Source organism: Nannobrachium achirus (genome assembly GCF_963921795.1).
Source record: "Nannobrachium achirus genome assembly, chromosome: 20".
Lineage (NCBI taxonomy): Eukaryota > Metazoa > Chordata > Actinopteri > Myctophiformes > Myctophidae > Nannobrachium > Nannobrachium achirus.
Window position 1 is genome coordinate 31,925,947 of NC_137827.1, and position 22,570 is coordinate 31,948,516.

General features: G+C 41.9%; 2 protein-coding genes across 4 annotated transcripts; both read right to left on the reverse strand.

Annotated features, from left to right (window-relative positions):
- Positions 1 to 5,222: 5,222 nt before the first annotated feature.
- On the reverse strand, positions 5,223 to 14,236 carry LOC308305349 (SH2 domain-containing adapter protein F-like). Of its 3 annotated transcripts, none has more exons than XM_080750127.1 (8): positions 14,158 to 14,236; positions 12,786 to 13,029; positions 12,465 to 12,566; positions 11,619 to 11,775; positions 11,057 to 11,314; positions 9,999 to 10,179; positions 8,825 to 8,944; positions 5,223 to 6,809 (listed from the first exon to the last, which is right to left on the reverse strand). In XM_080750127.1, the coding sequence occupies exons 2-8, from the start codon at positions 13,023 to 13,025 to the stop codon at positions 6,623 to 6,625; spliced, it is 1,245 nt and encodes a 414-aa protein (XP_080606253.1). In that variant the 5' UTR covers positions 13,026 to 13,029; positions 14,158 to 14,236; the 3' UTR covers positions 5,223 to 6,622. The 3 variants fall into 3 exon arrangements, with proteins under 3 accessions (XP_080606253.1, XP_080606252.1, XP_080606254.1); XM_080750126.1 differs by having other exon boundaries at positions 14,068 to 14,209; XM_080750128.1 differs by lacking the exon at positions 14,158 to 14,236 and having other exon boundaries at positions 12,794 to 12,907.
- Positions 14,237 to 15,018: 782 nt separating this feature from the next.
- Positions 15,019 to 20,317, reverse strand: yju2 (YJU2 splicing factor homolog). The gene is made up of 8 exons (XM_080750401.1): positions 20,183 to 20,317; positions 19,115 to 19,215; positions 18,827 to 18,971; positions 18,116 to 18,250; positions 17,591 to 17,772; positions 16,355 to 16,505; positions 15,982 to 16,153; positions 15,019 to 15,427 (listed from the first exon to the last, which is right to left on the reverse strand). Exons 1-8 carry the CDS (start codon positions 20,204 to 20,206, stop codon positions 15,318 to 15,320), a joined length of 1,020 nt encoding a protein of 339 aa, XP_080606527.1. The 5' UTR covers positions 20,207 to 20,317; the 3' UTR covers positions 15,019 to 15,317.
- Between the last annotated feature and the right edge of the window lie 2,253 nt (positions 20,318 to 22,570).

Consider the following 22,570-nt stretch of genomic DNA (forward strand, 5'->3'; position numbering starts at 1 on the left):
GTGGGAGCCAACCCAGGGCAAAGCCAGTAAAGGAAAGAGGCGTACCACCTACAGTACGTAGATACACTGCGACGAAACAGCGGTTGAAATACGCAGGCGTTAAAATATGCACATGGAAATAAATAAATTTTAACAGAGGGTGTGGAAAATAGCACAGTGTGTGTGTGGCTGTTGTTGATAGTGAGGAAGCAGGGTGTTATTTTATAGCCCTCTCTATAGAGCAGGGGTCTTCAACGTTTTCAGGCCAAGGACCCCTTAGTTGAGAGAGAAGAAGAAGCAAGGATCCAAGAACTTGTTCATAGATTCTATATAGTTTCATTGTTTGGCAGCACGAATCTGCACGATCATCAGTGCATATACTTAATAAACTTACTTTACCATTCACTCTGTACTTAAGACTGCTCCTTTTCCCCTCTACACCAAACCCTTTGTCGAAAATAGCAGATCTACAAGCTCACAACGCCTCGGCTGACGTTCTCAGAATATGAACACGGTTCAAGGGTATGGTTCAAGTGGTTAATATGAAAAAGGAGAAAAAAGGTTTCTATCACACAAAGATTTGGAGGACACCCTGTAGTAACTCTGAGGACACCCTAGGGGTCCCAGACCCCCTGTTGAAGACCCTTGCTATAGAAAACAGACACCAGAGTTTATCTGGTCCTGCACTTGCGGGGTAGGGGCAAACAGAGCTGGTGTAGCCGAGATGAAGGGCTGGCCGATACAGCAGCCCGGCTAATGATGTAAGGGTTGTAGCCCTCAAACAGAGCCTTTCTCTCCTTGGGATGGGACAGCTCCCGGACTCTTTCACTTGCCACCGTCTCTCTCACTGCCCTGGGGACAGGCCAGCTTGCTGGGCGCTGCCCCACATACTTAGGGTGGCTTTGCTTAGGGGCTGGAAAGAGAGAGAAAGTTGAAGTTGTAGAAGGCAAACTGAAAGTGAGTGATTGTCTGTACTAGTTAGGAAAAGAGAGTACTGCTAAGTTAAGATCGCTTTCAGAACGATAGAGACAGCCAAACAATTAACAGAGACGAGGAGATAATTATGAATAGCTAATGCTATCAAGCATTCCTAGCCCTTAATAATTAATCATTTGGGCCAGATTATATTGTGGCATTCCGCAGGATAGATGCACGGTGGTGAGGAGAGAGATGCTATTTGTTTCAATAAGTACACTTTGTTGCTGATACCAAATATTTTCAAAGACAATTTTACTAATCCATCCTGTGTGAACCCATTCCATTCTGGTTTACTTTTCTCTGCACAGCATACAGCAGTAGCAGGTCATCCATTTGGGGGCTCTGACAATGACAAATCTGGAGCATGCCGCAGCATTGCTGCACGTGCATGGCACCACTGTTTACTGAACGTTCATTATCACATCACATCACATCATTATCATTATAGTTATCACTCTTAACAGCTCAGTGCCCATGTGGTTAGAGTTTCCGCCCTGAGGCTGGGAGGTGGGTTTTAATCAATGAGTCATGACTCATGATACAAAACTCTATGAACAAATAGTACCCACTACCCACTGCCTCCCTGCTTGACAATCAAGGGTTGGATTGGAGGTAAATCCCTGAGCTACTTACTTTTAATTCTGGTTATGGACAGTAAATATCTTACTAGCGAGGAGCTCTATACGTGGGGATGCTTTAGCAGGCCTGTGGGATGCTGACACAGTCCTTGACTCATGGATGGTGCCTTCCAGACCTAGTTTTGTCTTGGGCTGGGCCAGCAGGCAGATCCGTGGAGTGGCCTCTGCATTTAGTACCGCTCGACCCACCTGCAACCAAACAGACTGCATGAATAATAATTTACACATCCGTGCACAACAGACATTTCTTCTAAGCATTTAAACCACACAGAGAACATGTGTAAAGGAACTTTAGGACTAATTATGTTATTCCATCCTTGAGGCAAACTCAGGAGATCATTGGTTTATGCAGACCAGAATGCACAAACCCTACATTGCCTGGTAACTGTGATCCGTTGCCAGGGGTGTCGCACCAAATTCTGGGCCCTGGGTACTTTAAATATTGAAAAATAGCAGATATACAAGCTCGCTGTGTGGCACCGAGTGCCACGCTGCAAGCTTGTGGATATGCTATTTTTGAGAAATCTTGAAAATGTGTGCAAGTCTTTGAATATTTCAAATCCTTCTGAGGTTTAAAAAAAAAAAAAAAACTATGCTTGCGACAGTCAGGTCGCAGTTACTATCAAAACCTCCTACGGCTGTCAGTCAGTCTGTCCGTCACGTCACACTTTTCCCCTACTCGTATCTCTGCCACCCCTGCCCCTATCCATGCCAAACTTTGCACACACACTCCTTGGCTGCCAAACCACCCCTCATTTCTCACATGCCCCTCTTCTAGCACCACCATGAGGAAGATTTTTGCTAAACACATTTTTGGACACTGCTCCTACAGATTTTGCCCTAAAGTCACGCAAAGCGGTACACAGTATGTCTAGAGTCCTGATATCAACATGGATCTGTGTATACATGTGACCTGACGGTCCCAATTAGGGAGTCTTACTGGTTTTAAGTCAGTTGTGCTCAAACCTTTTCATGTGAAGCACCCCCAAAATGATATGTATTTGGCAGTGGACCCCCATCTCAAAAACATTTGAGTTACAAATGTTCGCTTAAAAAATATATATATTCAAAGATTTGCACACTTTTTCACGACTTTTCGAAAATAGCAGATCTGCAAGCTCGCAGCGCGGCACTGTGAGCTTGTATATCTTCTATTTCTCAATAGCTAAAGTATCAAATAATTACGACCCCTCCACCTTGGGCACTGGTAACTCAGTCCCACTTCCCCCCCCCCCCTTGTGACGCCCCTGTGTCTGGTAACTGTGATCCGTTGCACTCACAGGGGCCAGCAGTGGTCGGCTGGGTTGCCAGCCAGCCACAGGGAGGCGAGGCCGAGCCAGAGAACACAAACGATCAGAGGGCTGTGCCTTCAGGGCCCCCTCACTCACCACCCATATAGGAGACACCCTGGAGAGCAAAGGAGAGGGATGGACAGAGGGAAGAGGTCGAGAGGATAAGAGCCAGGGGGAGAGCAAGATGAGAAAGAAAATGAGCAGAGAAGAAAATGAAAGTGTGGACGAAATTGGGGCAAGCAAAAAAAAGTAAAGTTGCATAAAAGATGAAAAGATAGGGAAGGGAAGATAAATAGCAAGGAGGATAGGAAGGAAGTGGGGTGATGGCAGAAGAGGAAGGAAGGAAGTGGTGATGAGAAAGATAAATAAGAGTAAGTAATCGCTGACTCTGAAAGTTGTACTATAAGGAAGAACGTTGTGTGGATAACATGAAATATTTACCTGATTTGTTCAACATCCCCATGTAATTTTTTGCCTCTACACAGCTGTGACCATCGGGGTGTTAATTCTGCAAGCAATACAATTAAGCAATTATGGAGGGGGGTGTGTGTGTGTGTGGGGGGGGGGGGGGGGCAGGCATGACAGGTACAGACATACCAAATGTGGTCGTGGAGTCGGTCCTCTCTTTTGCCAGCTCATCCAGCCAATACACAGAGCGACTGGAATAGAGAGTAACTAATTAGTGAATAGAGAGAGATAATTCATGGTTTTGGGAGGGGATGAAGGAGTCCAAGAGAGACACACGAGTGACAGATAGAAAAATACCTACCGATCTGGATATCCGAGCAGGTCAGGCTTTGGCTGAGCAAGCTGTTCTATCCGAGTTGCCATGGATACTGGAGCCGAGAGGACAGAGAATCATGCAATTGTTTTAACTATTCCCCTACGTTATTGCATGGCTTTCCCCAGACAATGGCTAGTGTAAAAGTGGACCTGAAATGGATATCCATTTGGGTAAAATGTTTTACCCATGGAGTAAAATGAATACAGGATTTTACAGTGTGCTAAGGAAGATCCCTATAAAATAAAATAGTTATCTTCGATCCCAGACTGTGATCTCAGACTATATTGTGTTTTTTCTGTGTTTGCAGCTCTACATTAAGGCCACAGCATTGCTGCACACCACAGTAGAATTCCATCCAATATCATGCATCGGAAAGCATAATCATCACTGTATGTACTGGAAGCTACAGATTGCAAAACATAACCTGCTAAATGCAAATACAAGTTAAATGTATACATTACTGCTGCTAGTATAATGAATGATTCTGTAATCAACTTTACCTGTCGCTGCAGCAGCCCGAGCTCTCTGACCCGACACCTGGCGGTTGCTATGGTATCAAGTGACACACACAGAGTACAATTCATAACGGTGAGTCAGAAACTGAAAATGTTCCTTCTACACTCTGACTGAATGCGAACAGGTATATATATATATATATATACTTTTTATCCCACGTTACTGTAACACCTTTTTCACCCAGTGACAATTGCCGAATCTGTAGTTCAGTTCGGAGAGCCCCTGCTTCCATCACTGTACGAGGAGTGAGCAGGCCGCTTCTTATCACCTGACGGGGGACGGGGGGGAGACACAAACACACACACGTTATTCCAACCAGATCCTTTCCCCCCCATTAGGTGCCCCAGGGGGAGGCAGTATAGAGAGCAGGATTACAGCATGTTTTTTGTGAGGGTACTTACCCCAGGGGACACGGGGAGAACATGCAAACCCCACACAGAAAGGCCGTTTCACTCCCACCTAGATTGTGGTCACTGATGATGAGAGAGAACACACCCCCAGCGTCACAGATTTGTGATAGACCAAACTTCCACTGCTATTCTAAGATGGATAGACCAGGGGTGAAAATATCTCAAAGGAAGTGTAGAGACCACCTCCAACCACTGCAGATGTGCTGGTGATAATGCATTAACATATTCGATCATACAGATTGTCTAGATGAGTCAGTGTACATCTGGTTTGCAGTAAAAATATAGTTTAAATATGAGAATTTTTAAATATGACAATTTGCCAAGAAGGCACTCATAATTAGTCAAGTGTCTGAGAAAAAGGTAACATCATATAGAAAATTTTAAATCAAGTTTTACTAAAAGCAGATTGGACTATTTGTTACTTTGTAGGTCAATTTCTGGAAGGCCCTGGTTGTCTAGCAAAAGCAGCATTGTACCGTACATCTCATAAAACACAGCGTTAAAAAAAAAAGCATTTGAAGTTTGTACAGGTCTCTTATTCACAAACATGAAAACACCCATTTTAAAAACAAATACAACACTTTATTTGAAACAGACATTTAAAATTGTATAAAACAGCACAGTAAAGAATCTACCAAAGCTTATGTAATACTCATTATCTTAAAGCAACAAGCTTTTTTTATATATAATACTGTAGTTATTCTCTACACTAGTATTGCAAGAGACTGTTGCCGTGCTAAGCTAACTAACTCATGTGCCTTTTGTCTTTATGATTACCCGTTACTGCAGTGGAGTTCACACATGACAATAATTGAGTGGGGAAACCTTACAGGACATGTGGCCACAGCATCATATCACATTCACAGGCCTTTCTTAAACAGGCTCAGATACCCACAGGCAAATAGAATGCTGGGGTTAAGACCAGGGGTTATAATGTAGTGTTGGGTTGGCATCAGGAACGAATACTCAGATGGCACGGCAGTGCAGTTAATCTAACTCGGCAGTACAAAACTCAAGAACAATCTCCAGAGAACAGATATTTCCATTTGACTCTAGAAACCAGTCTCAAAGTAGGGCTAAGCCTTCTTATAGTGTCTCTTGAGAGAAAAATCAGACTAGATCTAAAATATTTATCCAACCAATCGTGATCATCAAGACCAATGGTCAGGGTTCGATGGTAATAAGATGCATGGGGGGTTCAGTGACAATACAAGTTCACAGGCACAAGTCCATGAGGTGTTCTCTTTGCTGAGCTGCCAGTGTGGTCAATTGGGGATATGGTAAACAGGAAAGGAAAAGGTGGCACCAAAACATTCTGCTCTCGTGTACGGTGCAAGACAAATTAAGCTGTACGATTCGGAAAAGGCGAATGAGCAAAGGTTCATAGTTGGCATCTTGTAGTATGACTTGTAGAGTTTCATTCCAAATGTTTAAAAGGACCATACCGGTCTAAACTCATGTTATCGTCTACTCACAGCTTTGTTCTTATTGTTCATACACAAGCAGGCGCTATTTTTGGCTACACTTTTCAAATCAATACACGCTTTAAAATGCATTAAACGCAGTGATTATGACAATAATGTTGATAAAGGAAATGGTTCAGAATTGTGTGTTGGATTACCTCAAGGAAGTTTGAGTTCATTTTGATACAACACATGTCAGACCACCGTTATGGTCTTTTAATGCTTACTAAACCAATACTGCATGAGTGATGGTACTGTATATCATGGCTATATCACAGCTACGGATGTTGTTGAAACAACGGGAAGCGGACTGCCTTAAATGCCAGTAGCATTCATCTGTATACAAAAAATGTGTTTCAATTTGGAGTTCCAATTTGAACCATTTGTGTTACAATCTGAAAATGGCATAAAAACTATTGTATATAGAGTGTGTGTGTGTGTGTGTGTGTGTGTGTGTGTGTGTGTGTGTGTGTGTGTGTGTGTGTGTGTGGGGTGGGGAGCACTAGCCATTCTTTCAGAATGAAACTCATTCAGTAGCACCAGGAGAAACCGTTTGTGTTTGTCAGAGCGTCTGCACTATGACTGGGTAGAGTAGAGACATGTGCTCAGCTCCTCGGATAGGCAGCTTGTGGGTGGTGTAGTAGTGGATGACCTCAGGGATGGTAGAGAACGGGGGGCTGTTCTCCCCAAGGACGTAGCACCCATCCTCAGTCCGACTGAACTTCATGTGCATGAAGCCTTTACAGCTCCTGAGAGAGAGCGCGAAAGAGAGAGAGAGAGAGAGAAAACACAGGACATAAGTCCTTAACAAACGACTGTCTGTTGAAGATGCAATTTCATTTGCTTTGCACACTGTGCTAGAACACGTAGACAGACTCAATGTATGCTGCAGACTGCAATTTATTGATTTGCACATCTCCAACGACCATAAATGGTCTCTTAACTGCACATCAATTGTAAAAAAGGCGCAACAGTGTCTGTACTTTCTGAGATGTCTAAAGAAGGCTAGAGTGTCCACAAAGACACTGATCAATTTCTATAGATAAACTGTCCTTGAGAGCCTTCTCACAGGGAACATAACGGCTTGGTATGGACGCTGCTATGCAGAAGACCGCACCAGTATTGATAGAGTAGTAAGAACAGCTAAGAGGATCATCTGTGCTGATCTTCCCTCAGTAAGGGATATCTATAATAAAAGGTGCCTTGACAGGGCCCTGAAAATAATCAGGGACCCCAGCCTCCCTGGCAACAGTCTTATCACCCTGCTACCCTCAGGCAGACGCTACCGTTGGGAGCGCTGCCCTGACAGGAAGACAAAGCACTAGTAGGCTGGTAAACAGCTTCTTTCCAGAAGCGGTACGATTTTTGAATAAGTAGCACTATTGCACTTTATCCTAGTATTGTTAAAGTTGTTGCACACTTTTTATTTACTTTTTATACAACTGATATGCTGATTATACCCTTGTCTTATTCTGTACTGTCTTGCCTGTGTTTGTTTTTGTTTCCATGTGGCTTGTGAACAGGAATTCCAATGCATTTTAATGAAACTTTTTATGTAAATGGTGAAATAAACGTGAAACTTGACTGAAACACAATATCCCTTCTCTAAATGTTTAACCACTTAAACCCTATATGGTTGAGCAGAGTCCCTCTGGGCTCTATGCCAGTGTCTTTTCTGTTGATATTGAAAATCAGAAACAGAAAATCTACAAGCTTATAACGTGTCGTTTTGCGACATGCAAGTTTCTAGATCTGACTTTTGCTGTGAAAGTTTTCCCTCTGATTATGGATCCTGGGGTTTAAGTGGTTAATGTGCGTGCAATGTGCACTCGAGTTAGTTACGTTAATCAGAAATGCAGAAGCATCGCTGGTACACGGATGTTCTACAGTACGAAAGTGAGACCCCACTACAGCAACCCATTTATGTGGTGGAAGACTAATGTCTGACACTTGGTTGTATCATGCACCAAATATAGGCAGATCTACTAGCTGATGTTTTCTCCACGGCTGGGATTGTAAAAAATAAATAAACGCAATGCATATATTCATAAAACGTGGATAGAGCAGCAATAGCCCGTTTTACATATAACGCACGGTCCTGCTGCCTCCCGCATGATGTGACATTTAGAAACAATTTAGGCATTTAGCAGCAAAGGTGCAGCAAAATGCATAAAAATAGTAATCTAAGAAAAAGAACGTAGGTAGACCAAGCACCTATTCAGTAAAAACTTAATATAAAACCTAAAAAATGCAATGTATGGTCATTGAGCGAAGGCGAGTGCTACGGTAAGTGCTATGGGCTAAGGTGGAGTATGAAGAGGTGAATCTTCAGACCACGGCGGAAGCTGAGTGAGTCTGCTATTTTAAGTGCGACAGGGAGTTTATTCCACAGTTTGGGGGCCAGGAGGGCGAATTGTCTAGGTAGAAACAGATGGTACGCAGGACCATTGAGTGATTTCCCACGAGGGCTTCAAAACTCCAACACATAAAGTAGCTCATAACATGTCTACAGTGGATCTTTATGAAACAAACACTTTGCAGATAGAAAGAGGATCATTCAAGCTTTCCATACAGCAACCATAGATTCATATGCAGTTTGCAGCAGTTGCAGTTTTGGTGGTTGGAATGCCCCCTAGTGGACATAAGGTACATACAACCATGTGCCTACAATAGGTATTTGTATAAGCTTGTACATAAGCAAAACAATTTAACACACACATACAAAAGATAGGGAAGGCGAAGAGTGGCATGACAGAAACTGTACCTGAGGGAGAGCGAGTAGTCATTGCGGGAGGTCTGGCTGTTTCTCACCAGGTAGGAGCTCTCCTTACAGAGCGTCAGCAGACTCTCAGCCTCTGCCCGGCTCAGAGCACCATGGTACCACCTACAAAATGCACATGAAGGCCACACCATTTTACATTTCAGCGATTAAACTGGTGGTCTTCTCCAGACCGCCTTCCAGGTTAAATGACAGGATAGATATAAACTTGGAATGGGGTCCAGTGTGGAATCAAAATCCCTCCTTCCTCTTTGGTTTGTGATAGAGTTAAGTGTCATAAGGAAGGAAACAGCCAAGTTACTAATTGTACAATCCGTATAAAGCAGTTATAGGCCCACAGTCTCTTCATAATTTTGCCTGTAACCACACTAAGTATATGTAGACCCTGTATCAAATTAAGTAGAGAGCTTGATGAAGCACTGCTATTTAATTTAAGCAGTAAAGCTGAGAGCAGACACATGAAACGTGATGGCAGGATAGGGAAAGAGATGAGCAGAGATAGCCCAAAGAAGGACATGGACATGATCCCCACAGGAGGACATTTGGTTAAATCTCTAGGAAGTAACAACATCATCGAGGTGTCATTTAGGCCTATCACATCGAAATGAATATGTGTACAAGTATTGCCACCAACTGTTATAATACCTTTGGAGCACAGTGGCATATTAAGGTTATTTCCTCATCTCATTTCAGCCGCAAGCTAAGACGCATACAGTACCTACCTTATGCCAACTGTCTCAGCCTCATTTATTTTAATGGGTTGTTCGTCACCATCTAAAAAGCCATGCCTGTGATGACACCCAAATGGTCTCTAGAATATTGACTTTGTGTGCCATCATCACTTTATTTTAACCCAACTTAGATTGACATTTGACACCCTAAAATGCTGGTTATGATCATTTTAATAAACCTCAATGTCAGCTAATGGATTGACTAAAGTTAATTAGTGTTAGCAGGAAGTCATAGCTAGACACAGGAGATCGAAAGCAAAAAGACAGGATTGTGAAGAGAGACAGGAATTTTAGAGAAATGGTGATATGCAACAGTCCCTTCAAATGAATGTAGGAACGGTGGACATTGATGTTATATATTATGTGGTCAGATACATTTACTGGTTGAGACTGAGGATGCTGCCACCACACTGGCTTTTAAGACTCACACTTGTCTCTCCAGTTGCAGAGATGGGTCCACTCTCTCCCCCAGGACTGGAGGAGTATCACCGATCATACGGAGGGTGACCGACCCTCCCATGACCGTGGTGGATGTAGGGCTGGTTCTGGGATGCCAGGTCTGGTCTGTTTGGGCTCGCGAGCGCTCCCTCTCGGCCCCTTCAAACTGAACTGTTGATAGACAAAGACAAAGGGTTAGGAACAGAACTATATTCAATGGAGCGGGAAAAAAGATAAATATGTTTGTGGGAGGAGTCCGAAGAACAAGACATCGGCCCCTATTTTGGGGCAGACAAAGTGTTTTCCCTGCTTGTGGTACTTTGGGGACACGCTATGCATCGGTGTTGGAGGACAGGCACATCTTAACAAAGACAAAGGTTTGCACAGCTTGCACGGACCAGGTCTAGCCTAGTTAACGACCAACTTCCGTTTCCGGAAGAGGGCGGTTTACGAGGCTAGACCAGGTCAGCGAATCCACATGGATATCTCCAAACAGCACATACAGACCAGCATTACGTTATTCTTATCAGTTTCATTTTGGTATGAATCCCTCAATCTGTAAACAAAAAAATATTGCATTGTTTCTGTATTATTGTACATCCCTAAGTGGACCCAACCATTTAGTCATTTAGCACATTTTGGGGATTAAGCCACATATATTACAATGCAGGGTTCAGTGGCAAAGCCATGATACAGGCTGGATGGTGCATGTCGACTGGTGTAGAGAAGGTCTACGCCTCATTTGGCCAAATGGCAATAATAAATACTTCACCAATAAATACAAAGGTATTTCACAAGAGCATGGTTGGTGTAATGACATTATTATTATTATTAATTAAATGCATGGATTTTCAATCAAGACCCAAATTTTACACACTGTGAATTTCCCCCTTGCATCATTGCAAGTAGTGCCATGAGCTGTGATTGGTCTACTTTTGAGTGGGCACACAATATTTACAGACAATCCCCATTCTAGGTGGCTTGGTCTTCAGCCATGCTTTAGAAGAAATAGCAAAAAGCTTGAAGCCCAATATTTTGCACAGTTTACCTGCTAGTGCTTTAGAGATATTGTCTTTCTTCCACTCCCAGGGTTGGTCGTATTCATCGGCTGGCCTCTCGTCATCCTGTGGTAGCCTGCTTTCCCTGCCTTCTCCCTGACCAAACCCAACCTCCAGCCCCTGGGGCTGTAGGTGTGATGGTGGAGAGGCTAGGTGGTAGTGACGAGTCCGCTCCTCATAGGGGTTGTCATACAGCTGGCCACCGTCTCCAATCCCCGTCCTGTTGTTCATTGGGCTTTGCTGGAGCTCTGCACACGAAATATACAAAAACGACTTACTGTGTATGCACTTCCCCGGCCTCAACCCTCTCATGACAGACACTCGTACAGCATGTGTGCGCTCACGGACACAACACAAACTTCAGGTGTGTATATACTATATTGATAATGTACAAACTGCCAATAACAAGATCCCTGGAATTCCTTACTTTTCTAATTTATCTTTTGTTTTGGTATCTTCCCAGCACTCACCCGATCGGGTGCAGCACTTTAAGATTTGTACTATATATTTGCCAATACTTTCCAGAACAGCATAAATGATGAGCTAACTGACCAGAAATGATCCTCTGGGCCTCAAATGGCTCCATATAGCTGCAGCAGTCTGGTGGCGCAGATTTGTGCTCCCAGTCGGGCCTGATCCTCGGATCTGGACGGGCGTCAAATGGGTCAGAGTAGTCCGTGTCCCCTACTGCTGGGGCAGACGGAACCACCTAGAGAGAGAGAGAGAGGAAAACAAAAGGATGGGCAGGAAGCAAAACACTTATGTTGCTATGATTTTTTCTCTTCAATGTCTCGCGTTGCCATGGTTACCATAGACTTCCATGTAATTGTGCAAGTGTGTAAAAAGTGCACGCCCATGCCTAGATGATGCACCACGTGTGTAGATGCTGTTCACAGCTTTCAAACAAAAAAATCCGCTTGGAAATCCGTTCAGGCATTCATGATTTATCAGCCATTATGTTTTCTTCAGATGTAAACAAACATGGCTGCCATGTTTGAAAGAATGGGTTGGTATGGGGGTTAAACATGCAATTTCGCGATCGCGATCATGCCTAATACATTTCTGGAGGTCTGGAGGAAAAAAAAAAAAAAAAAAAAAAAAAAACGGCCCAAACTCGGGAAACTCGGGGTTGGCACAGCACTAGTACCAATACAAACTCGGGAAACTCGGGGTTGGCACCATATGTGTTAAGTAGGGCAATGTGACAGACTTAATTGTGCCAAGCAGATGAGCCAAGACAATGCGTGTGCTGGCATCGGCATGTCATGGACCCAAAGAATAAATTAGGCTCTTTGGTACCATTTCAGGAGAGAAGAAGAAAGTTCAAGAGAAAATATGAAGACTGAGTGCGGTAGAAACATGCAGCGTAAAGTAAAAGCATAAGAGTGTCATACTTACAGGTTCCTCTTGAACGGTCACAGGGCTGAGATGGACCTTACACCGACCAAACTCCTGGGAGTCCACTTTGATGAGTCTATGTTTGGGTGACACAACTTTCACCTAGTGAGTGGAGAGTGGAGACACATTCATAAATCAATCATACAGTAAATCCCGTCAAGACAAACCAAAACACTGTCCTGACCAGGCTGAGCACAAGGCACAACATAATAGAGAAAATATGTTTAAGCTCCCTCTCTGGAGACTTCTACTCTCAGGATTTGTAGTGCAGAAGAATACCGTGAACACTGAACATTGCTTTGAAAACGTATATATTCATACCTCCACACCATTAGGAAGAACTGAACCGAACGCAGGGAACGATGGCAGGCTCACTGTGGCACTACAAGAGTTGTAACTGCCTTTCTGCTTGTCAGACGTCTGGTAGGGGTCCTCGAAGTCCAATTCCTTCTGAGCTCTGTAAGCCTTCAGAAACTCACTCTCTGTATAATCTGGCCTCGGGGGCTGTGGAGGATCGCGCCGGCTGCCAAGGTTTAAGTAGCCCTTCAGCCACTTTGCCATGGATCTAGGAAGTGTGAACAAAACAGTATGTATGGTGATGATGATGATGATGATGACGACAGAGAGGATGGAAATCAAGCAGCTCAATACAACTGATTTCTGTCAATTGTATTGGTAGGTAGGTACTTTATTGATCCTTGAGGGGAAATTCAAGCGTTACAGCAGCTCATAAAGACATCAATGAAAACACATCATCATAATAATAAATAAATATCTAAAAAACTGCATCTAAGCAAGTTAAACCTACAATAAATAACTTCTGATTTCTGTATTTCACTGTGTGTGTGTGTGTGTGTGTGTGTGTGTGTGTGTGTGTGTGTGTGTGTGTGTGTGTGTGTGTGATATACACACACACACACACACACACACACACACACACACACACACACACAATTGATTGAATGATTGATTGAAGAATGTATTAGAAGTTTGCATAGGTAAAGGTACAGTGTCATGATAGCACAGTTCGAATCACTGGTAAAAGGATAAACTCAAGTTAAGCACATGACTTATTTAAATTGAGATCCTTTTTCTCATACTGTAGCATTGAATGACAAAAAAACATAAAAATTAGAAACTGACTGACTGTGCCCTGGAGGAAAAACTTGGCAAAAATCAAAACATCATTGCCATGGCCATGCAAATCAAGTCATCTAGTGTCTGTCAGCCACTTCTTATCAACTTCTAGGCAAAACAAAGGGCTGCCTTCATTTGGCAAAGTAATAAAAAACAAACAATATCACTACTGCCAATAAACTACCAATGAGTTAGGCTTGATCAGTGACTTATTAATTATCCATGTTAGCATAGCACAAGTTTCAAGCCTTTTTCAAGCCGTTTCAAACCTTATTTGTCATGCATATTTGCTTGAGAATTAAATACTAATAGTTAATAGCAGTAATATCAATGTACGTTGTCTAATAATGTATTAGTAGGTAATTATGCCAACATCTCTATCAATAAGCTAAGGCTGGCTGGCTATAGCTAACGTGGAAGCTATTCAAGCTAACGTTGTAATGATTATAAGGTGTTTTTCTCTCACCCTCCTTGCCCTGTCGGTACCCCGTACCAGTTATATTTGTGTTATCAACATCCAGCGTTTTATTTGATCCGAGCTAAGAATGAAACATACTTTTCCTATTCAACGTCGCCTGCTCTGTAACCAGGCAGGTCGGTATCAGCTAACGCTACTATAGCTAATGCTAATCCAAGCTGTTCTCCGACAACACTGTTGACTGGCATTTAAAGGGGAGTGACAGTCAGCCAGCAATTACATTTGAAAGGAATAACAATGAATTGTCTGTTAATATTTATAATATAGATCAAGGGTGGGCAACCTTTTTGACATGAAGTGTCATGGGTTTCCATTTTCTTTTTGATAGTTAGAGGCCCATATCAACATCAAGTTAAATTATGACACCACATTATTTCTATAACAACTAATTATTGTTGTTTCTTCTTCTTACAATATATTTTCCCATCTCATCATTACTCAATAAATCACATAATCTCCCAGTTAGGAGTTTGAATGAATCTAAAATGTGCAGAATGTAATTTGTATATGAGGGGACTTAATTTATAAAGTTTTTAAAGATTGTTTTTTTATAGATGATATAGATTAATAATATTGTGTTAATGAAATAACGTTATGTTTGTAATCTCACATACATACAGACAGCACCGATTGCAGTACTGAAGCTCTGCTGGCACAAGTAGGCCATATATGGCCAGGAGAGCACAAGTCTCAAGTTGGCACCTCAACAGCGTGCAGTCTAGTTCAATCTGAGTTCAACCTCTTTTCCAGAAGTCACTGTTCCATTCAGCTCATTCAAATACCCAGTTAAATTCCTGGTTCCAAAATAATCGTAAAAACAATGGGCTTCCTCAAAGTCTGTATACAGTTCAAAGCAGACAAAGTATTAGTAAGAAATATTTTTTAATGAAAGAATAGGAATTAAAGAAGCAAAAGCTTAGTTTTTCTTACATAGCAAACTTTTCATTTTCCACAAAATGAAGGCGTTATCCGTTTCATTTTTCAACTACAGGTCCAAGAGTTTACATCACACCATTTACATATTATACATTTAATTGACACTCAATGACAATGAACAGCTAAGGGTTCAGTGTATGCTCAAGGACACTGACAGACCATAGACTGGGATAATGTCACCTTGCTGGTTCACGCTGCAGCTCCCTGCTATTTGGTTGTACATCAGATTTATAATACTTTTTATGAATCTACATCATGGCAAGACAAACTTTATAGCCCACTGTCTCATTGCATCCTTTATCCTAATCACTGTCATTGCTATCACTGTCTGAATATGCCCCCAAGAGGCTGAGAGATGACCCATTCTTAACATTGACAGGTTGAGTAGCACCGGCTGTCACCACTTTGGAACCTGTAAGATAAAAAAACAAAATACAAATTCAGTTTAATGGACATATAATTATAGAGAATCAAAACAAAGACAGACAAAGAAAATGAAAAAGTAAATTCCCATTAGATATTAACATTAGCCATGTAGAAATGTATTCTTTAAATATGTAAAACATTTATGAAAAATAAATCACAGCTAGGTCCAACTAGCCCCAAGCAAATCAAACTAGCTAAGTGACAAGAACAGACTGTGTAGTGTATGCTTAAACTTTTAAGGCTTTTTCTTTTCTTTTACCATTTTGAAAAACGTTTAACGACAGACACATAATGGGCAAAAAAGCGCATTAGTATTAATCATTAGTTGACATATTCTCTGTATCTGACTGACAGATACAGAGATCAGCATATATGGGCATTTTGTCGGATCGGTGGTACAACTTAGGCGTGAGGGCTGTGTAGTGGCCCGAACTCTAGGTTTGAGGACTGCATGATGGTCAGAAATTCTAGTAGTAAAGTAAAACTGCCATAAAAGTTTAGGTATGAGGGGAAAGGCAGTGATAGGGTCCTATGCATCACCTGTGTTTGAACTAGGGGCAGCAGGAGGCGCCATTGGACCAGGTTTGCTGACAGCTGATGTTGGTTTCTTCTTCACCACCAGAGATCCAAGGCCTCCTCCACCTCGGAGTGTCCCCACACTCTTCTCCCAACTCTCTACCTTGAGCTTTTTTACTCCTACAGCCATGGAGCTCTGTAAAAACAAGACATACACATTATTCTTTCACAAATCTGCAGTCCAACAGCAGATGGGTAGCGCATAAGGGCGATTAAGGTTGTCATCACAAAGATTCTGGCTGTGATCTACTGTTCTATGAGTGAAAGAACCACACCCATGTGCTATGATAGCACTGAATGTGAGTACCTACACTTTGTGCAGTATCAGGGGATATACCTGTGCGTCTGTAGTTTTGTCAGTGGTGAGAACGTCTGTAGGTCTGTCTGTACTGGATCTTTTTGGTTGTACATCATTACTCTTTTCATCCAGGTCTGAATCAGAGTCTGAATCCCTCAGTCTCTTCACTAGAGCCCGGTCCAACATCTCTCTGTAAGAAACGCATGATTTTAATGATTACATCAGCAAAACAAGTTTGGTGGGTTTCATGTCTGTGCAAGTTGATTTTCATATCAAACCAATTGCTTGCTGGTTATTCCATCTTTAATTCTATATAATAATAGTATAATGAACAACTTATATTATCAGATTAATTTGACAGTTAAAGTAACACTCTGTAAGTTTCATATCCATTGTCTCCCTCTTGTGATGGAGATAGGTAACTGAAATATCTGAACTGCAATAAATATGGCACAAATGTCCTATGTCCAATCCAGTGCCCTCTGCATCAAATAACTTTAGCAGCATTGTCAAAACCTCACAAGTACAGATGTGCTAGTTATATTCTCTGCATGTCAGAATAAGCAAACATTAGGCGAAAATGGAAGATTGGCTAACAGATTTAGTGCAGAGGGGAAAAGGAGGGATGAATTTCATTTTGTTTTTCACTGTCCACTGTACCATGATTTTAGAAATTCCTTATTTGAAATAATGCAAGACAAGAATCCAGATTTGTTTTGGAGGTCTGAATGTTATATGTTGAACTGTCTGTTAAATAAGGACGTTTTTGTTTTGGCTAAATGTATAGTATAGAGAAAGCATGGCAGTTGCGCTGGAGAACGTTGTATCCGTAATTCACAGCTTGGACAATCAATCAATATGTTTCTTTTTGTATATTTTGTCTGTGGTGTATCTTGGTGTATGTAAATTCTATGTATGTTTGAGTGTCTTGTAAGCCTGTGCGGGCTGGGCATCGTTTGGTGCAGGAGACTATAATAAAAAAAAATCTATCTATCTATCTATCTATATATAGTATATTGGAGCGGTTAGCACTGCTCAAAATATTGGCTCTTAATATTTTTTGAACGGTGCTAAACGCATCTACATCTGGCTTTGTCTACATGTAGGTCTGTCCCACACTTGGCTCATTGGCCAAGCTTCGTGGGACGCTTAATTTAATAACTCATAAAAGGCACCACTCACTTCACACTGATGTTATTTTTACACACCAGAGTGACTCTGTAATCTACCAGCAAAAAAAGGAAATCTGCATGCCATGTCAACTGCCCAACTAACTTTGTCTCTCTCTCATCCTCTTCTTGTTGCCGTTGCTTCTCTCTCTCCTCCAACATTCTGTACTGGTCGATCATCCCCTCAAAGTCCACAGTGGCCTGTCTCTGGTTTAGCTCCTTCAGCTCCTGAAGGTTCTCCAGAACCTCCATCTCCATCTTGGAATCCCGAGTCCGGTTCTCCAACACCTGGGCAAAGGATCACAAATAGCATCAAATCCTCATTCTTTGGGCGCCACCATTGGGAGGATCCCAACAAGATCCTGCGACTAGAGGGACTAATTCTCACAGCTGGTTCATTAATGAATCAGAACTTGTCACTGAGGGAGAAAGAGTATGTGCTTCTGACTCCTTTTCAGAGGTTCGGAGCTCTTTTGGTCCATAAACAAATGCAAACAAAGCTGATTCTGACAGTATAGATAGAACATCACCAAATAAAAATGTCAACTTCCTATTGATTTTACTATTTGAAGACCTGGATCCAGTCTTGGTTTTCTTCCTAATGTATATAGCAAACTGTCTTTACACCAACCTTCATGGGGTTGTTCAGTTCCTCCTCTTCTCTCTCTGTCTGAATTCTCTTCTCCTCTTCTTCAAGCAGTTTTTCAGCCTGGAAGTTCCTTGTGGCACCATGCTCCATGGCATAGTCTGTGTTTTCTGGGTCAGTCTATAAAGGGGAACAACCAATTATTAGTAAAACAGACCTAAGTGACTTATACCACATGTTTTCTTCCATCGACAATAAATCTGCTATGTTTGGGATGCTGGGGCTCAACTGGTTAATCCTTTGAGACCATTTTGTGGACTGTTTTACATCAATATGTGACCGTACTACTTTTTTAAAACTAGTGGTCATTTACAGTAGGGCTCGCTCTTTATGTGTTTGTCTATTTTGTATGTTTGTGGAAAAAATAGAATATTGATAAAAATGGCCACCACAAGCCAGCATGGCTATGACACCTGTTAAAACGTCATGGTATGTTAAATACAGTTACATACGGTAATAATAACAATAACTATTACATCAAACGTATATAGTGCTTTTCAAAAAGGTACTAACGTCACTTTACAGGTAACAAAACAAAATGTATACTGTGTCTCTATTGTGAAATTGTGGTACTACATAGTAATGGTACTGTAATTAACATGCAATGCTACATTCCATTTCATTGTCTTATGCGAAAATGAACTTGCGATATCATAATTATGATAAATAAAGCAATATGTTAACTATAACTCTCACCTTGAAGGTAATTTCAGCCAGACAACGAGTACATTTGATGTAGAAGCGAAAGATGGGCAGACCCATGTATAGCTCATTCATAACAGTCTCCTTACGGGCATTGAATTTCTTCCCCTTGTAGATGTACTCTCCGCATGTTTTACACCTGCAGCCAGAGAAGCATAAGAGAATGTATTTGTCACTTACAAGTAAAAGCGATATGCAAGTGTGGCAAGGTCTGCAAAACGGTGCTGACAGAGAACATCTCAACAGAACACGTCTAATTGCGACCACATTAACAAGATATACCTCATATTGAACGGAGCCATCAATCTGACCACATATTGACGGTCTTTGGGAAGTTTCAGCTTTGGGATTTTGGATGGATCAAAATCTGGTGGGTAGTATTTCTGTGGAGGACAAAACACAGTTATGAGTTACCCTAATCTAAACTAGTATGCATAGGAGAATGGATCGCACACAGTGGCAAGAGTTGCTTTTTATTTTATTACATGTCAAGATGTCAACATGTGTGGATCACTAGCATCCTTTAAAATTGCCCTGAAAAACCAGCAGCCGTTCGCAACTGGTAAAAAGAAAATAACCTAGCCCAAACCCTACCCTCCCCTGCCCCTTCTTTGTATATACTTACTGTTTGTTTAGACTCTTTTTTTCCCTCATTTTTCTTTTCTTTACATATCTACTGCATAGTACTGTGTTCTATTTGTCTGTCATTCAATGTTATATGAGATACTACTTAAATGGTTTCCTGTGGAAATAAGCTTAGACTTTTAATGGATCTCCTTTTAGTAGACCTTGTACCAGTGAACTGTACCGTCATGAAACTGTACCTTTTCCTATGCAAACTTCTAATAAAGTCTTCAATCAATCAATCAATCAAAAGATGAGAAACAAACGTTTCGGCTATCAGCCTTCTACAGTGTATATCTCAGATACACTGAAGAAGGCTGATAGCCGAAACGTTTGTTTCTCATCTTGACATGTAATACAAATAAAATAAAATAAAGCAACTCTTGCCACTGTGTGCGATCCATTCTCCTATGAATACTTGTTGATCTAAAAGGACACCGCACCACCAGTCAAGTCAGAGCGCGGTGGTAAACAAAAAGCCTAATCTAAACTACATAATGTTGCTAATTTTAAAGCTATCCTACATTTTGCTTAACAACATCACGAGCAATTATTGCAACATAACCATCGATTCATTGGTTCAAGAAACGTGAACCTTTGCCACATTATAATCTGTTTCTGGGACGCTATGCGTTGTGAGGACGTTATTACTACTACCGTCCGTCCGTGGTTGGTAAGTGGTAACAAAGCTAAACTGGTTGTTAACATGTCGCATAGGTTACTTACATTCAAGACTTTTCTTTCAGACATTGTTGATCAGGATAGAAAACCAAACCTAAGACAAATGAACACTTCTGTATCAAAGTTATCAGCAGCGACTAGCATACAGCAAAGGCATAAATGTAAATAAAGCCTTTCGCAGTGAACCTCCGGTTGTCGCTTCTTCAACTTCCGTCAAGTTAAAGCTACGAAAGTGTGTTACTGCCCTCTACAGGAACTAACCACGCATCACCAGGCTGTCACTTGGAAGTGGAACAGGCCACTGACTAATTCAGAAATCAAGTCTACAAACACAATAAATAGGGTTGTTGCCGTTGTCCATTCCAAAGGAAAAGTGTAAAGAAACTAGAGGTTCGCGGCCCTTCGGGCCGCTCACATCTAGAGTCCACGCCCGCTTCTTTACTCAAAAACTTTTTTTTTCAAAAAAAAAAAGTTTTTTGAAAAAAAAAAAAGTTTAAAAAAAAAAAGTAAAAAAAAAAAAAAAAAATTAAAAAAAATTAAAAATAAAAATAAAAAGTTAAAAAAAAATTTTTTTTTGGGGGGGGAACTATTGTGGCGGAACTATTGTGGCGGAACTATTGTGGCGCAGCGCACGTTTCCGGTCGACATATTTGACCGCCGGACGCACTTCCGGTTGAGGTGAAAGAGAAAAGTGGAAAGTTGCGAGCTAACTATTAGCTATTTTTGTGTGTGTGTGTGTGTGTGTGTGTGTGTGTGTGTGTGTGTGTGTGTGTGTGTGTGTGTGTGTGTGTGTGTGTTCTGGCTACACCCAGTGGCGCCGGTGTCGGTAGATGATCTGCCCCAGGCTGAGAATCTGCCTGGGGTACGTTAGCCTGGGCTGGCTTCCAATTTCGGGCTTTTGATCCGGTCGGGAGCGGAAGAGCTCCTACGTTTTTCTGTAGTCCAAAACGGACTACACTTTGGCCGGAAACAACGACCGGAAACAGTTTTAACCCGTACTTGCGCATGCGCTAACTACTTGCGCATGCGCTAAACTGGGTTGAAACTGTTTCCGGTCGTTGTTTCCGGCCAAGTGTAGTCCGTTTTGGACTACAGAAAAACGTAAGAGCTCTTCCGCTCCCGACCGGATCAAACGGCCCGTTTAGTAAACGAAGACCAGGCTTTCTCTCAGGGGAAAGCCTGGTGAGGCGAGGTTAGGGGTACGTCACTTCCGTTGCTTGCGCTGTTGCGATTGGCTTTTGGCTTTGAATAACCTTTATTGAACACGGAAACGATACATTCCCAAAACTACGGCAACTCTATAAGGCCAAAATTCTCCCCCACCTCCAAGTGAAGCTCTGTACTAGAGCAGTGTCTGCGTCTTTTATTGAATTCTTTATTCTACATTACATTATTATTTCTTGCAGTCGAATGAGAACATGATAGTGATGTTAACATTAAGAATTATATTGCTTTGAAATCTATTGCTAGGCCTTTTTTTTAATCTATTGCTATTATATTTGAAATCTATTGCTTTGAATTTAGCATTTATCACTTTAGCCAGTCTGCTTAATTAAAATTGTTTTATCACTGGCAGTAATTAACAGGGTTCATGAACGAGTATGTTAAATTAAGTCTTTTTATGATCTTTTATTATTATTAGTCACATTTCCATGCACCACAATGCTATTTCTGCCAGACATCCATGCACCACAATGCTATTTCTGCCAGACATCCATGCACCACAATGCTATTTCTGCCAGACATCCATTCACCACAATGCTATTTCTGCCAGACATCCATGCACCACAATGCTATTTCTGCCAGACATCCATTCACCACAATGCTATTTCTGCCAGACATCCATTCGCCACAATGCTAAGACATCCATTCGCCACAATGCTATTTCTGCCAGACATCCATTCACCACAATGCTATTTCTGCCAGACATCCATGCATCACAATGCTATTTCTGCCAGACATCCATTCGCCACAATGCTATTTCTGCCAGACATCCATTCGCCACAATGCTAAGACATCCAAAAATTGTACTACAGTAGGCTACTTGAGTATAATGTAGGCTAATTTGTTACTTTAGGCTACCATGCACTGCAGCCTGGCCGTCATCAGAAGTTCAGAACCGGTTGAACATGTAAGCAGAGAGACTTGTGTATTGGAAGCAATTAGCATGAGTGACTGGGGGTCGCACTGGGCGGGGCTGCAGCCGTTACTACTTGCTCGCGCCGGTCGAGGAGAAAACATACAGAAAAAAAAGAAAAAAAAGCTTGATAGCCTAAAAGTGGGGTGGCAGTCCAGCCCAAACAGTCCATGGTCCGGCGCCTATGGCTACACCCCCCTCGGTTGAAATTGGATCCGCCGGTCCCATAGCTGGGAATACGAGCCAATGGACGGTGGTCACCATGGCAACGGGGGGCCAATGATAGAGTTATGGGC